This window comes from Ammospiza nelsoni, chromosome 5, assembly GCF_027579445.1.
Source record: "Ammospiza nelsoni isolate bAmmNel1 chromosome 5, bAmmNel1.pri, whole genome shotgun sequence".
NCBI lineage: Eukaryota > Metazoa > Chordata > Aves > Passeriformes > Passerellidae > Ammospiza > Ammospiza nelsoni.
The window spans coordinates 35,333,080-35,347,987 of record NC_080637.1 but is presented as its reverse complement, the minus strand read 5'-3'; the positions used below and the strand labels follow the sequence as shown (position 1 = coordinate 35,347,987).

Sequence of the window (14,908 nt, the reverse complement as noted above, 5' to 3'; positions counted from 1 at the left end):
TTTTCACAGTTGAAAAGCATTTTGAGAACTATTAAAGAACAGCTGAGATGAGTGCCGTCTTTCTCACAACTGGTGAAGTTTTTAATCTACTTTATATTTTCAGGATGTCTCTCGTTTTGTCTACTCCCAATCTTTGGATCAATGAGCTTATATGTAACCTCAGCTCACTATTAGTGTGTCATTTCCTTTTTCCATTTCTAAACTATGGGTACTGATTCCTAGTACTTTTCAAAAATGTAGATGCAAAGAAGTCCCCCCCCCCATTCATTTTATCATACAAATACAGATCCAATCTGTCAAGAGCAAAACAACATCTGAAAATCAAACACAATTCTTTCTCTGATTAGCCTAAATGCATTATTAGAACAGTCATGGCTTACACATTTGCATGTTTACTCAGTGTAATTTTGCTCTTAGATGCCACATACATGAGAGCACTCAAAATCCTGAGAATAATGAACTGAATCAAAAGTCTCAGAAATTCTTGGAATAGTACCTTGAAATGCAAAGGTCTGTGCACATACCTACAGACATACAGATATACCTACAGTATATCTGTGCAGTTGTGGGTTTCCATATCCATGACAAAATGGAAGGTACAGTGATTGGAATACTGCTTGATAATGCTTTCTTCAATGTCCCATTGTTGATCTTTCCTGGCAAAGATGTTGATATTGTTCTTGTGCAGTATTAAGCAATTCTTCACAGTAAATAAGAACAACCTACAGACATCTTTTTAGTGTTAACTCTTGTCTTTACAGGGTCAAAAAAAGTTTTATGACTCAAAACTGTTGCATATGTCCAAGTTTTCAGAATGTTTAAACCAAATCCTCATTCTTTCTAAACTCCTAGTTATTGTAAGGCAGGGTACCATTTTTCAGCAAATTTGCACTTGCAGAACTCTGCTCATAGGACCAGGACTACTCACCTGAGTGGAGGCATGAAAGAATAGCTTGCAGAACCAGGGAATGGAAAAGTGGCCATGATGCTATCCCAGCCCTCACATGTATGTTAGAGATTAAAATGGCAAAATCATTTGAAGTCCTGTGGGATGCAAATGGCTTGCATATTCAAAGACACTATGAATAGTTCAGATGTGGTGCACAGGTAGTGTTATTTCCTTTGGATGGAGTGTGGCCTAACAAAGTTAAAGTAACCTTACACACTTTTCTTAATCATCCCCAGAGGAGAAGCAATTTAAGACCAATAAGTACTAAGACAATTGTCATGAGATATTAAAGCACCTTCTCATTTTTTTACTGTGTTCAGTTCTTAAATGAATTTGCCTTGATTTTCCAGCCTGTAAATCCTTTCTAAGAGTGTTACTTACCTTATTTTTGACAGCTCTGGGAAGCTCTGCTGAAAAACCAATAAAATATTGTAATCTTCAATACCCAACTAAGAATTTTAGGAATATAAGAAGCTCATAAAGTGGAAGTACTGTTAAGAGATTAATTTTCCAAATAGTAGTAAGTACTGTGATAACAATATCTAATGCCCCCAGTTCTGGTCATGGCATCCATATGCATGTGAAAGTCTTCAATGCTAAATGTGTAAAATTAGTCTTCCAAGAACATCTATCTGCTTTCAGTACAAGCAGAAGTGGATCAGCCTAAAATAACATATTTTGTCTATATTTAGCTAAGGTAGTAAAATTTGAGCAAAATTTTTGGAGCTGAAATGGCTGTAAGTTTTTCTCCTCCTGACTAAGACCACATTTTGCTATAATTTACCCTCTATTTTCACAGTACTCATAAAAAGAGTTCTCTTTTGGCATAGGACTAGCTCACTGAATTGCACCCAAACATCACCCCAGATGGAATAGAAGCTCCAAACCCAATAACTGAACTACCTTTTATTCTGGACCTTACTCAAACATCAAACATTATTTTTCTGAGCCTGGGGAAAGTCTGAGCTTGGATTTGGACTTGGATTTCAAATCATCCATCTGAGATGTGTTTGGATTTACATGTTTTGTAACAGTCCTGACCTAAATGACTGTTTGTGGAAACCAGGATCAATTTGGGAATATAACCCCTCTCTGCTCACTCAGAGGTAATTCCAAATCTAGTAGCAAACAGTCCTTCTCACACGAATTCATGTTTGAATCTGGCCTCCAGCTGAAACAGCTAACATGAAGAATGGTCATAAGGTATTAATATCCCTTGAGAAACTGAGACTTCATTTCCCACCAAATTCATGAGGACATTGTGGGCAGAGAGAGAAAAAATCTCTGTAATGCTAAAGCCTTCTTTTCACCAGCCCACTGTTGGGTTCAGAGCTTCTCTAAGCTCAGAAACCAGGACAAGGAACAGGAATGGAAACAGGCAAGAGGAAAAGATGGGGCAGTTGAAGAGGTAGAAGGCAGGATGACTGAAAAAGAACAAAGAATGTTGCATGTAAATAACACTTGTGGAACAAATGTCCACCACTAATGCTGACAGACTAACACTGATGTCACTTCTGAGCTGCTTAAGTAATTCTTCCAAGCTTATTTTGTTCTGGGTAGGGTAATTTCAATAAAATATCCAGTTAAGAACAGATGCAATGCTATGTGGCATCTTGAATATTACCAGCAAACCTCAAAACCACTGCTGACCAAAAATTATTCACTAAGCAGGGAATTACTTCAAATGAGTAGACACAAGGCCAAGCTGTATGCTGCAGTTATGCACTGAGCTCTAGAAACTGTCACACAGGCTCTAGAGCAGTCTGGATACAGAAGGTGACTGTAACTGTTTTGTAATATGATGTTCTTCATTGCATTTCTCTTCTATCATATCATACATGGTAGGGACAACCCTAGAGCTGTGGATATCAAGGCATTCAAAAAAAGTAGCTGATTTTGTGGAGGGTTTACTTACAGCTGTGCGCCAAGCACTGAAGAACCATAGTAGGATCTACAAAGATATAAAACATGTTGGATAAGGAATTCAAATAACAACTAGAACATCCTTCTATCTCTTGTTTGTTTCCAGCCTGAAATAGACAAAATTCCAGATACCAGGTATGAGCTGAAGTCTGATGTGCCATCTGATGTTCATGCTGTTCCTTCCCCCTTTTCTAGCCTCGGTTCTTGTCTGGGATCATTTCTTTCACATAAGCTTTTCTCTTCCCCTTATCCCCCTTTCAGTTTAGCTGCTTCATAATCAGAACTTCATCTAATTAAGTTCACATCCCACTGCTGATGCTTCGGTGGCTGAGATGGAGCACAGAAGAAACCAGAGCAGTGCACACTCCAAGCGTGCTCTGAGCCACTGGAGCAGCAGTAGCAAGTGCAGAACATGGGAAGGGAAGACACAGGCTTCTTCTTGGGACTCTTGGGAAGGTGGAAAAGCAGCAAAGAAAGATGGCAGAAGCACAGAAAAGGGAGAAACGCTTACCTATTTTTGAAATAATGTAAATTAAATATTTTTAGGCTTTAAGCTTTCCACACTTTTAGTGTTTGTAGATACTGCAGTAATCCATACATAAGTTCACTACGAGTTGTAATTTTTTGTGTGTGGAACTTTTACAATTTTCTTCAGGATAAATTAGAACAGTGATAAACAATATTTTCATTCTACCTTTAAGTTGACCCAAAATATTTTTTCCTAAAATACATTTACTGAAATTCATTTTAATCTCTCCAAGTTATTTTATAGGGTTTTCTAAGTATAAGATTTTGCTAACACATATGTGAACCCATGAAATATCAAAAATTACTTGAATCTTCTTTCTTGGGTCAAAGAAATACATGGCTAACCACTTCTGCTGAGCTTCACTTAGTTAAGGAGAGGCATCAATGTCAGATCCTTGGACATAATTTCAAGACTGTACAAAATCCAATAGCATACTGATGGAAGCTCAGAGATAAATATGGGTTTAGATTTTCTAAAAAGAAAGGGAGAAATCTGCAGTGTAGCCTTGGTCCTTGGTTTTTGTAAATTTTTAAAGCCTCAATGAGCCACAGCACAAAGAATATAGAACAAAACCAGCTCAGCTACTTTCATAAGGAAAAAAAATGGAACAATAGGCACAGCTTCCAAGAGCAATCAGGCATGTCCTGCTTTATGATTTCATCTTCTGCTAGTGCTAACAACTTTACCAGTATTTTTCATTATTACATTCTCTCTATTTTGTGTGGACCTTCATGTGGGTTTGAACTTTCAGGTGTCTAAATGTAGGTGTCTGAAGGAAGGGATTGTTTCACTTACCTCAATAAGGTGCTTTTTGTCATTTGAGATGCTCCACAGTATTCCACATGATCTCTGGCTGCCAGCCCAGAAAGACACAGGTCTCCCATAAGTGTTATGAGAGCCTGGGCAGACGCCTCAGGGCAGTTCAGATTCCACTAGGTTTAGGCAGCTGAACCAAGACCTAGGTGTCTATGTAATTTCTGCATAGCTGAGCTCTCTTCAGTAGAGGTGTAATCCATGGAGTTATTGGAATCTAGATGCCCCTTCCAGTGACCAAAAATCCACTTCAGGGTGAGCTGGAACTACCCATAGTGTCAGAAATAGGGCTGGTACAGCAATGGTGTTGTTATCATAGTTATATGGATGTTCTGCTGCCACTGATGCTGAAAGAACCTTTCAGTGGCTACTTCAGCATTTCAAAAACAAGCAAGTAAAACAGCAGCTCAGGATTAGACTGGAGTTTGGAGACATTCAACCTCTCTGACATAAGATACAAATGATACTAACTTCTACAACATCCAAATAAAGAAAAAATTTTTAAGCAGCACAGATTTTGCAGGTTTAAAAGTCATGTTGAATGGACAAGAAAGGACATTCAGAGAATTTTGGTTTTCTTTCATACCCCAACGTACAACAGTAATCTGAATTATGCTTCTTCTATTTACAAGTAGTTAGGTAAAAAGAGAATTCATTTTGTCCTGCACATAAAGACATCTTAAAGCAGTCCCTTCTTGTTTTAAGTCTTGCAGAGAGTTAGATGCAGTTTTATGGAGTATTTTGTGTCTCATACACTAAATATCTGATTCAATTATGTTTCACTAGCAGTTCAGCCTTACTTTTCTGAAACTGCGCTCTAATAGAGTAGGCAGATCAGTACAATGTGAGCTATTTCAGAAAGCTGCACTGTGCCAGCTCAGCTAAGGCTGAAAGCACCACTGTAGGGTTCTCAGCTCTTGACAACTAACCAGCACTTTTGCTGCTCCTACATGGAAATGTATGGCAGTCCCTTCCTTGTCAGCAGCCTGCTGCTGTGTGGGTGGATGGCGTTTGCAGTACACTCCGTGGATGAAATATGCACTTAGTCAGAACATCATCATTTCTCCTGGGTGTGCTACTGATTATTACAATATTATGTTCACACACTGTATATCTTACAGCCACTAGTGATCAACAACAGTGTCAGTACTGCTGTCCTGTTCCCGAGAACAGTTTTATGACCAATTTCCAAAGAAGTTGCTGGAACAATGCTAAACACGTGAAAAAATACCACTGTTGAGATTTCTGTGTACTTCACAAATGTCCAGAGAGGAAGTGAGTTTTTTCTGGTTAAAAAATTTGGAACTCAAGTTGTGTAGAAATCTACTACATGGACCTTATAATATGCAATTTTCTTTTTTAAGTGCCTACTACTGAAAAAGGGATGTGAGGGTCCTTATGCTAGGATCACAATAGAGGCTTTACTTAGAATATAAACATGAATTCTGACTTTCTTAAAGTGGGTAACAGATATGAACCCCATTAGTCAGTCCACTGTGGGATATATGGAAAACACTGGTACATATATCTGAAGTTCCAGTATGGCATAGTACACAAGTCACTTCTACCCACAGGTTACAGGTAACAGACTGAAACCAGTATTTTCTGGGAAAGATCCTTTAGCTTGAAACCCAGAATAGCCTGAAGCTTATTAACATGAAAGGTTGGGTCATGCAGTGACCAAATGCTTGTTCATGGGATCTCTGTGGGATGGTGGAACTTTTCTGAGGACCACGTGTTTTGCTTCCAGGACTGTTGAGCTCTCCCCTCAGCTCCTGCACTAAGAATGCCAGTTATTCCCTGGCTGCTGAGTCCCATAAATGTCACTGGCAGCGCCAGCTTCCTTTTATGGAGGAGTAGCTTTCCTAAAGCACAATTGCACTGGAATGCAAATGCCTTCCTGCTGGAATCACTGCTATTTTTCTGTAAATTAAGATAAAAATTTTTTTTAGAGTGTTTTCATGTTGGGTGTGTAAATATATATTTAGAAACCCAAATGTGTGGGGATTTTCTCTAAGGGATTGCTGACTGCAGATATACCCTCTTTTTGCTGTCTTTCTATCAGTAAGTTCTACTTCCTGCTGAAGTAGAGGGATATCTCAGAGACATCTGACAGGCCTAGAGCTCTTTCCAAGTCCTTGGGGCTAGGATTTCTAGTTGCCTACTGTAGACTTTCAGAGACCCACAACAAATGGGATATCTCCAGGAACAATGACTGTCATGGAATCTAGACTAAGTCTGGACTTTTGTCAGCTAATGGGTTTGTTGCAGCACCTGATGTCAGCTTGAGCACAAGGTTCCTGTCCTTCTGGTGGGGACCATGAAGGTATGTGACATGGGACCACAGCAGACTCTGCACCTCAGGCTCTCTACAGGGGTTTAAGCAAAAGCAGCAGCATGAAGATGATCATGCAGAGTTGGATGAGACCTGAGGTTTCGATGAAACCCTTTGCACAAGTGTAAGAGAAGAATGAGATCTGTAGTATTGTTTTCACTGCCTTGATTTGGAAAAATATTTCATCAACATTTCTTGTAATTTAATACAGACTTGGATTTTTTTTTTTCAGAGAAGCACAGTTAGATAAAAGGAAAGGAAATATCTACTCTGGATACCAACCCATTCCAGTAAACTAGTAAACTTTTTCAAGTTCCAGAACCATGTACCAGATGAACACATTGTGCTGTCAAGCACAGCTAACACTTGTATGGAAATGTTTCTTACTAGAGTTTTACAATCTCACTTTTCTGTGCAAATCAGAGTGATGCAAATTTCTTTACATAAACATGTTAACATATATATTTACATATATACAAAAACTTGATAATGTTGATTTTGTGGAAGCTCACCCACTGCTCCTTTGGGTAAGAGGTAATTACACCTTGCCCAGCTAAGACATCATAATTGCACACCAATTAATTGCATTTGAAAGCTTTTACTGCAATTTAACCCAGTCACTACTTTGGTTTTAAAGGATTTGTGAGCTAAAATTGTTATAAATGGCAACCAGCCCAGTGGCTCAGCAGCAAAACAAGGTTCTGTGATGCTGGAGACCCCAGTTCAAGGACAGACAAAGTGTCTTGGGCATTGAGCCAACACACACTAGCTGTGCTACAGCAATGGCCGGGCAGCTTTTTGTGAGAAGGGGCCAGTGAGTAATTCCAATAGTTTAGCTGAAATGTGATGCTACCAGATGTAGAGGCCACCACAGCTTGAACCCTGCCCTCACTGCCACAAAGAAAGGATATTAAATACATACCAATGGGGAGGAAGAGCCATGAAAATGTGGAGGAAAAATGTGTAGTAAAATCTTTCCTGAGCTCTAATTGCAACTTTGGCTTTCTCTGAAGGATACGTGACTAAAAAAGCGAACACACTGCCATATTTACAGATACTTCAGTTAAGTGATAGATCATTAGCTGAGCCTTGGGAAGGCAGCAGTCAGGGACTAGCATGGGGTCAGCACAGGACTGATTTTAGAAAGCAAGAGAAATGTTCATGTGGGCACAAGGAACTTGAACACATGCATTGAGAAAAAAAAATATCTTGAAAAATTGTACTGAACAAAGTCTTGTTTTAAACTTACACCAACAAAAGGCAGAAGTGTATCTGGCCCATGCACTTAGAAAGGAGGGGAGAGGGCTGACAATATGACTGTGTGCCATTTGATAGATACAAGTAAGTGGAAAAGTTGCAAATGAAAAAAAATGTGCCATTAATGACAAAGTACAACCTTTCTCTTCCCTTCAGAATCACTGACAGACATGGTAAATGTCTGGTATGAATAAATGAATGGTATGAGTGTTCAGGGACATTATTTTTTTCTGGTTGTGGTTCTCAGGCTTTGGTATTAATGCAAAAACATGTTTGCATTGAAAACAAAAAACCTATAGAACTGACAGGTGTACTTGAACTACTTGGAAGTTGTATCAGCCACATTTATTGATCTAATTAATTGTTTATAAAAATGTTAAGGTGATTTTAATAATTTTCCTTTGTTTGTTTTAGATCTCCAAGATGCAGACACTTCTGTGTGGAGTACTAGAACTACATACTCCTCTTCAAGTGCTGTAACTTCTAGGCCTGAAAATGTGTTGAAGAGTACCACAGAGATGTTCATCAGAAATGTGACTGAGCACTTCAGTAAAAATCCAATTGAAAACCTCTACTTTGACTTGAAATCTGCAGTAACAGAGAAAGCCTGGATTCCAACAACCACTCTTCAGTACTCTAGCACTACCGAAGAGGTAAGACAGATGAATTACTGATTTTTATAAAGCCTGCTCCACTCTGTGGAGCCTGATAGCTATTACAAGTGGGCTTAAAAAAACAACAAACCAAAACCTGAAACAAACTACATAAAGGACTAAGCTTTGTTCTTCTCCTGGTGGGACGCTTTGTTTTGATGTTTATGCTGACAGTGTCCTTTGCTAGAAGCATAGCTGCAGAAAAATTCTGCCTCTTCTGTACAGCCCAGTCCTGGTGCAAATGTTGCATTGGGAGAAGTACAAGGGAAATTATCAGGATATGTGAGAAGCAATGGAAAGCTCCTGGATATGGCAGGACCCACAGGAGCCTGGGTATCTGTTCTCAGTGACTCAGGCTCTGGTATTGATTGTTGTATGATGTGAGGGTCTAGCTCTAATTACATGCTAAGAATTACAGTATGCAATGCCCTTATTTACAGATGATTACATACATTGTTTACAGATCAAATCAAGAGAAATCCAAATGCTTTTACTGGCCTCGAAAGGAACCCTGGCCTTGGCCATGGTCAGCTTATCTACTGGCTGATAGGCAGAGTGGAAACACACAGACACTTCTTGGTCTCTGCTCTGCCCGGCCACAAACTGCCCTGGCAGAGAAGGTGAATGGGGCTGCCTGCCCAGCTGCAGAAGGAGCACATGGCAGGCCATTTGCTCCAAATCAATTTCCAGTCTTCCTTTTCTGCAAGACTCAGTTCAGTAATGTGAGAACAAATCTGGAATCACCACTGGCAAAATGTGTACAGGCAGTTAGAACTAAAGCATGCAGGACATTATTGGTCCCTGTATCACTATTATCACATAGTGGTTTAGAACTGAAAATCTCTAAATTCCCTGTGGCTTATCTTCCAGGGGACCACACTACACTCAGTGTATTGGGGCAGGCCAACATGCTTCAGTTACTACTGTGTGTTGAAGCAGATATGAAATGTATTTTATGTTTGGGAAGGCTGTGGACAGTGTCAGGGTCCACAAACTTAATGGTTTATGGACCCTAACACTGCTGTTCTGAGGCTGGCAAGGGAAAGGGACTGAGCCAAGGATGGGTGCACTGCACCCCCTTCCACAGCTGATGCAGTTCTTTCTAAATATCATCTTTCTGGCTCAGTGCATGCAGGCTGAGCTTGTTTCCTCATGCCCTCTGTTCATTTGCATTCCTCCTGCACAGAATACTTGTTCTTTCCAAATGGAGATGTCCTATAAAAACAAGTATTACCCAAACTGCCTCCAACACTACTACTACATAATCCTGCCAAAGCAAGAGAAATGGCACCATTTTAAGAGAAACTACTGCCTCTTGTATTTCTACCCCACTTGTTCCTGAATCACAACATTTGCACTGAACAAGCTGCTTAGGTCAAAACTTTCAAACCAGAATTCTGATGATAAGCTGTCTAAGCATATCTATGAAAAAAAAAAAAAATCAGCAGTAGCTTTCTCTTGTAGCCTCCAACTGGCTCTGGACATTTGAATCTAGATATACCAATTTAGACACAGAAACTTAAAATCTTTGGCCTCCCTCTCTGTCTCCAAGTCTTTAGAGTGGAGTTAAAAACATTTTTGTCAAGCTTCAGGGATGTTTAAAGGATTAACTGGATTTAACACAATACTTTGAAAACACATACACTAAGTGCTGAGTATTGTTGTGAGGAAGACAATACCTTCTATGAAGTGCATTTGCCCAGGCTGGGGCCTCTTGTTTGCAGAAGTAAAGCCATGTTGTTATTTGGCTGTGCACATAGCCATTTTGGGGGGGACAATAGTGACATTTCAATTGAACAAAATGTTTGGTTTAGAGCTGCCTTGGATTTCAAGTAAAACTGCAGCTTGCACTTTGAATCCATGACAAAAGCTATGCAAAGCCCATTTCCTCTTGATTAGAGAGACAGAGAGGTTGGTGTTAAAAAAAAAAAAAAAAAGTCAGGAAACCTTGGGAAAGTGTCTGAAAGGGACTTTGGAGCCTGCTATTAGAGACACGTCCGGCAACTCCCAAAACTCACTTCCAGTTCTTTTTTCAGTTTAATTAGTTTCTTGGCTTGCCACACAGGTCAGTAAGTGTTAAAGGCTGTGTGACTGCTGATTTACTAAAAGCCCATTTATTCAATATTAGTCTGGAAATAATTACTTGTGGCATTATGTTGGCTATTCTATATAAATATATTGCCACCAGTGAATGATGGACCCCTCATGTTTTATTCCAGGGCTGGCATAGACATCTGTGTCAGACCTTACCCATGTAGCAACTTTTTCTGGATAACATACAGAAGGAGCAAAAACCTGTAATAAACCAGTACTTTCCTACTAATACAGAAAAGTAAATATTTTATGATATCAAGAATAAGAGTAAGAAAGTAGGAACTTCTGAATTATGAGCACTTCTGAGAAACAGTAATATAATTTTCTTCCACAATTTATCTTATGCTAGCTAGAAGAGACAAACAGTTATTTATGTCCAAAAGTCTTTAAATTTTACTTGTGGTAGGTTCCATTTTTTTCCTGGATTTTATGTTTGCAGTGTTGATTATGCTTCATTTTCCTTTTACTTATTACACCTACTTTAAAAAACTTATATCTAAATATCCAAATTATATCTTCCCTGGAAGTTCAGGTCATGGATGTTTTCAAAATTCCCTAGAATAATGTGAGCTCCTTTTCAAGAAAAGGCAGGTTACCCTGAATGTTTTAATTTTCAGAGAGGGTTTTGAAGTAATCCAACCATCCCAATAAGCCTTCAGATTTGTACTTCTCCAGTGCTGGAAAAGTATTGGTGTGGTTTATGCTGTTAAGCCCAAAAATCACAATCACCTAAAGAAGAAATCACACTGTAAAACTCTCACCTTAAATAATTACAAGACATCTATGTCATTTTAGTCCTAGTTTAGGTCTAAGAAACACACCTTGTGTTTCCTATCAATGGTATGATTATCCCTGTGCTAGCTCTTTGGGGTTTGGTTCCTCCTTCTGTCTGAAGTATGTAAAACATCTCTTCCAAAGGAGATTCTCTCTGGCATAACAACCAACACAGATTTATGTTGTCACTTAAGGCAAAGATCATAAAGTTATTAACTACCCTCAGCTTTGCAAAGTACAGCACAACACTTTCAGTACCATGTCCCCAGGATCAGGCACAGAGCTCCACTGGGACAGATGAAGGGGGCAGGTATCACTTTTGAGTGCTCAGACCTTTGATTTCAGAACAGAAGGACAGCTAAGGTTTTTCAGATATTTGTATCTTGTTAGACAGGCTAGTGCCCAGAAAAATCCTAGAGCAGCAGCTCCTCTGAAAGGTGGACTAATGTTTGTAGAACCTAGAACCTTTTCTCCCTCAAAGATGGCAAAAGTGATACAGATGGTGTTGAATTTGCTTGAGGTACTGCTTTTAGAAGTTAAAATCCCACACACATAATGCAGTACAGAAAGATGCAGAAAAATACTATTCCCATTGAAGAAAGTAAATTCCATTTCCTTCTCTTTTGTGTACCCCCGAATTCACTCCATGGCTGCTATGGTGTATTTGAATATCTGAAGGTGCAAAAATGCTTCTGTCTACACTCCTTCCCTGTCTGCCCATGCACACACTGGCATGCAAGTTCTCAGAGGCTGAAATGTAAGCAAGAAGGAAATGGGTATGCATGACAGAAATGGAAAGTTTTCATTTTGGCAGTAGCCAACTCAGAGTTGCACACAGCTTTATTGGTGCAGTCTGAAAACAGGGACACTTTTTTGCTTTCCACGGCGTGTGTAATTTTAGCTTGGGAGTTATTCGGGGGATGTGGGAAGGAATTGTTTCGAGGACACAAGTTGAAACAGAAAACAGAGATGACTTGGCCTCTCCCACAGACTCTGCTGCTGCAGGCAGGAGCTCAGCTGGGCTCTCCTGGATGCAAGGCCCTGCTGCAGTGCCACATGGCCAGCGAGAGAATGGAGCCCTTGGTGCTCTATGGTTAACCCTTAAAAACATCTGAGTTTGGGACACGGGAGCTGGAGTGGTGCGTTACTGATGGCTGAGGCCAAGAGGAGGGTGGGCCAGGAGGAGGGATGGCTGTGAAGGGTGGCAGGTGTGAGGAGAGCAGGCTTGCAAGGTGAGGTGGCCGTGGAATGAAGCAAGAATGAGGCGAGATGTCCAAGAGGAGTGGCAAGCAGGAGGAGAAGGAGCCACAGGAGGCAAGATGGCCGTGAGGCAAGGCAGGCAAGAGGCAAGGTGGAAATGAGGCAAGGTCAGCATGAGACAAGGCAGCTGCGAGGTAGGGCAGAGGCAAGAAGACATTGTGAGGCGATGCAGCCATGAGACAAGGCAAGGCAGCGCCCGGTGAGGTGCAGTCAGCGGCACCGCTGAAGGGCCCCGTGCGCCGGGGAACGCTTGGGAAGACAAGACACAGGGAGAAACCGACATGAGGAGGAAGCAGTGAGGAAGGAAGAGAGGTGGCGTGGGAGAGGAGCCGGGAGGAAGGTGGGATCCTTAAGGAGAGAGGGGCGGCACCCCGGGGCCGGTCCCCTGCCCGGTGGGCGGCAGGTCCCGAGTCGGCGAGCTTCGCCCCCCGCAGCGAGACGCGAGGAAATCGCCTCTTGATTGCGGAAGTCGGCGGGAAGGGCTCCGGGAGAGTCAGCCCGGGTCAGAATGGCAGCGTGGGAAGCGGCGGCCGCCTTCCCCGCCTCCTCCGCTCCTCCTCAGCCGCGGGCGGGCAGCCCCCCCACCCCACGCCGGTGTCAGGGAGGCGGCTCGGCGGCCGGGGCAGCCCCGAGCGCATGCAGCAGGCGGGCGGCCCGGCACAGGGCTCGGAGCCCGGCGGGGAGCGGGGGCCCCCGGGGCCCGCCGCCGCCACTTCGCTTCTTCGGATACCCCCACCCCAACCCCGCCGTCCCTTCCCCTTTTCCCCTCCCCGCGAGGGTTTTTGGCGTTAAAAACTGTCGGCGATGCTGAGCTATGGAGCAGGATTCGCCCTGTGGACGGCGCTGGCCCTGACCAAGGTGAGCGGCCGGGAGGAGGGGGGCGGTGTAGGGCCGTCCCTCGCAGGTCGCAGGCGAGCCTGGGGGACACGGGCAAGTTCGCCCCGCAGCGGCACAGCACGGGGACGGGGCTGGGGGCTGAGCGCGGGGGTACCGGCGGGTCTCTCAGAGCTCTCCCCGCTCTCCGCAGGCCGCGCCGGAGCAGGCGGCGGGATGCAGCGCCAACCTGACGGAGCGGAGCGTCGCCGGGCAGAGCGTTCGGCTGCGCTGGGGCGCCGCGGGCCGCGCCTGCAACTTCAGCCTGAGCGGGCGCTCCGAGGACGGGGAGGCGGCCGGCTGCCAGCCCGCCCCCGCGGGCAACGGCACCTACGGCTGCACCCTGCGGGACCTGCAGGCCGGGACCTGGTACCACCTGCGCATCGAGCCGCTCGCCGGCGGCGAGGCTCTCAACATCTCCCTGCAGACAGGTAGGGGCGCGGGCGCGGCAGGTGCGCGGGGAGGGACGCCGGGCTTTTCCTTTTCCTCCCCTTGCTTCGGCCGGCTCCAAGAGGAGGAGGAGAGCGATGCATTTACAGCTACTGCAAGTGGACAGTGTTTGCTGAACATAGCAGCCCAGCGCTTGAGTTCTCTTTAGCCCACTGCCAGAAGTGACTCCTGCCGACAGTTAACCCAGCAGGCTTGAAACAAGAAGGTGCTGTGAGGATATTAAGTTAAAAAAAAAGTTTTTGTCGTAGTAGCCCATAACATCCTTCGTGCTCATGCAAATACATTGTTGTCATAGTTCCTCAGCTGACAGTTTATTTACTGTGTTTAAAATACAATCTATTTCATAGCAGTTAAGCCTTCTTTAAGGGTAACGTACTGTTTCAGCCCGTTTCCATACTTTGGTTCTGTCTAGCCAGAGACTAAAAGTCAGAAAGTAAGGCTGAAACTTCCTTCTTATGTTTTTCTTGGGTATCACCAGTGAGGTATTATGATATGCAGTTGTGTACAGAGCACTTCCAGTGACACATCCATGACTGGCTGTAAAAATGGTCCAGCAGCCTGACAGAGGGCTGCCAGGGAAAGCCCCCCTTCTGCATTCGTGTTTGTGTGGGCATCTGAACAATTCAGCTGCGAAGCAATGGACGACATTGAATGACAACAGCTGCAGTGGCACAACTGGCCTCTTTCTAGGCTCTAGTTGTGCTTTGTGAGGATGATAAAATATAATACTGTTCGACATCTTAAAGGTAGTAGTTCAAGACCCAAAACAAAGATGTCTTAAATCAAGTCCATCATTAAATGCCTCTCTGATTTGCTCCTAAGGTTAGTTTTAGAGAGGTACTTAATATTAGTATTGAAGATTACAGCAGCCAAGTACTTCACAATTACCTGTTCAGAGGTGTTGCTTTCTGTCGGAACCTTTTTCCTGCATTAACCATACAAATGCACTAAATACTCTCCATTAATTTCCTGTGGTAACTCAAGTTTAAAAAAATCCA

At 42.9% G+C, this 14,908-nt stretch overlaps 1 protein-coding gene across 5 annotated transcripts in view; it reads left to right on the top strand.

Annotated features, from left to right (window-relative positions):
* The window catches only part of PTPRB (protein tyrosine phosphatase receptor type B), a 62,717-nt gene that overhangs the window by 1,857 nt on the left and 45,952 nt on the right, over nt 1-14,908 (top strand). For 3 of the 5 annotated variants that reach the window (XM_059472814.1, XM_059472812.1, XM_059472813.1), the window contains exons 3-4: nt 8,221-8,459; nt 13,615-13,891. In XM_059472814.1, the coding sequence (XP_059328797.1) occupies nt 8,221-8,459; nt 13,615-13,891 (516 nt within the window). Of the gene's footprint in view, nt 1-8,220; nt 8,460-13,285; nt 13,446-13,614; nt 13,892-14,908 lie in introns of those variants that run through there. The other 2 variants (XM_059472815.1, XM_059472817.1) reach the window with 1 other exon arrangement.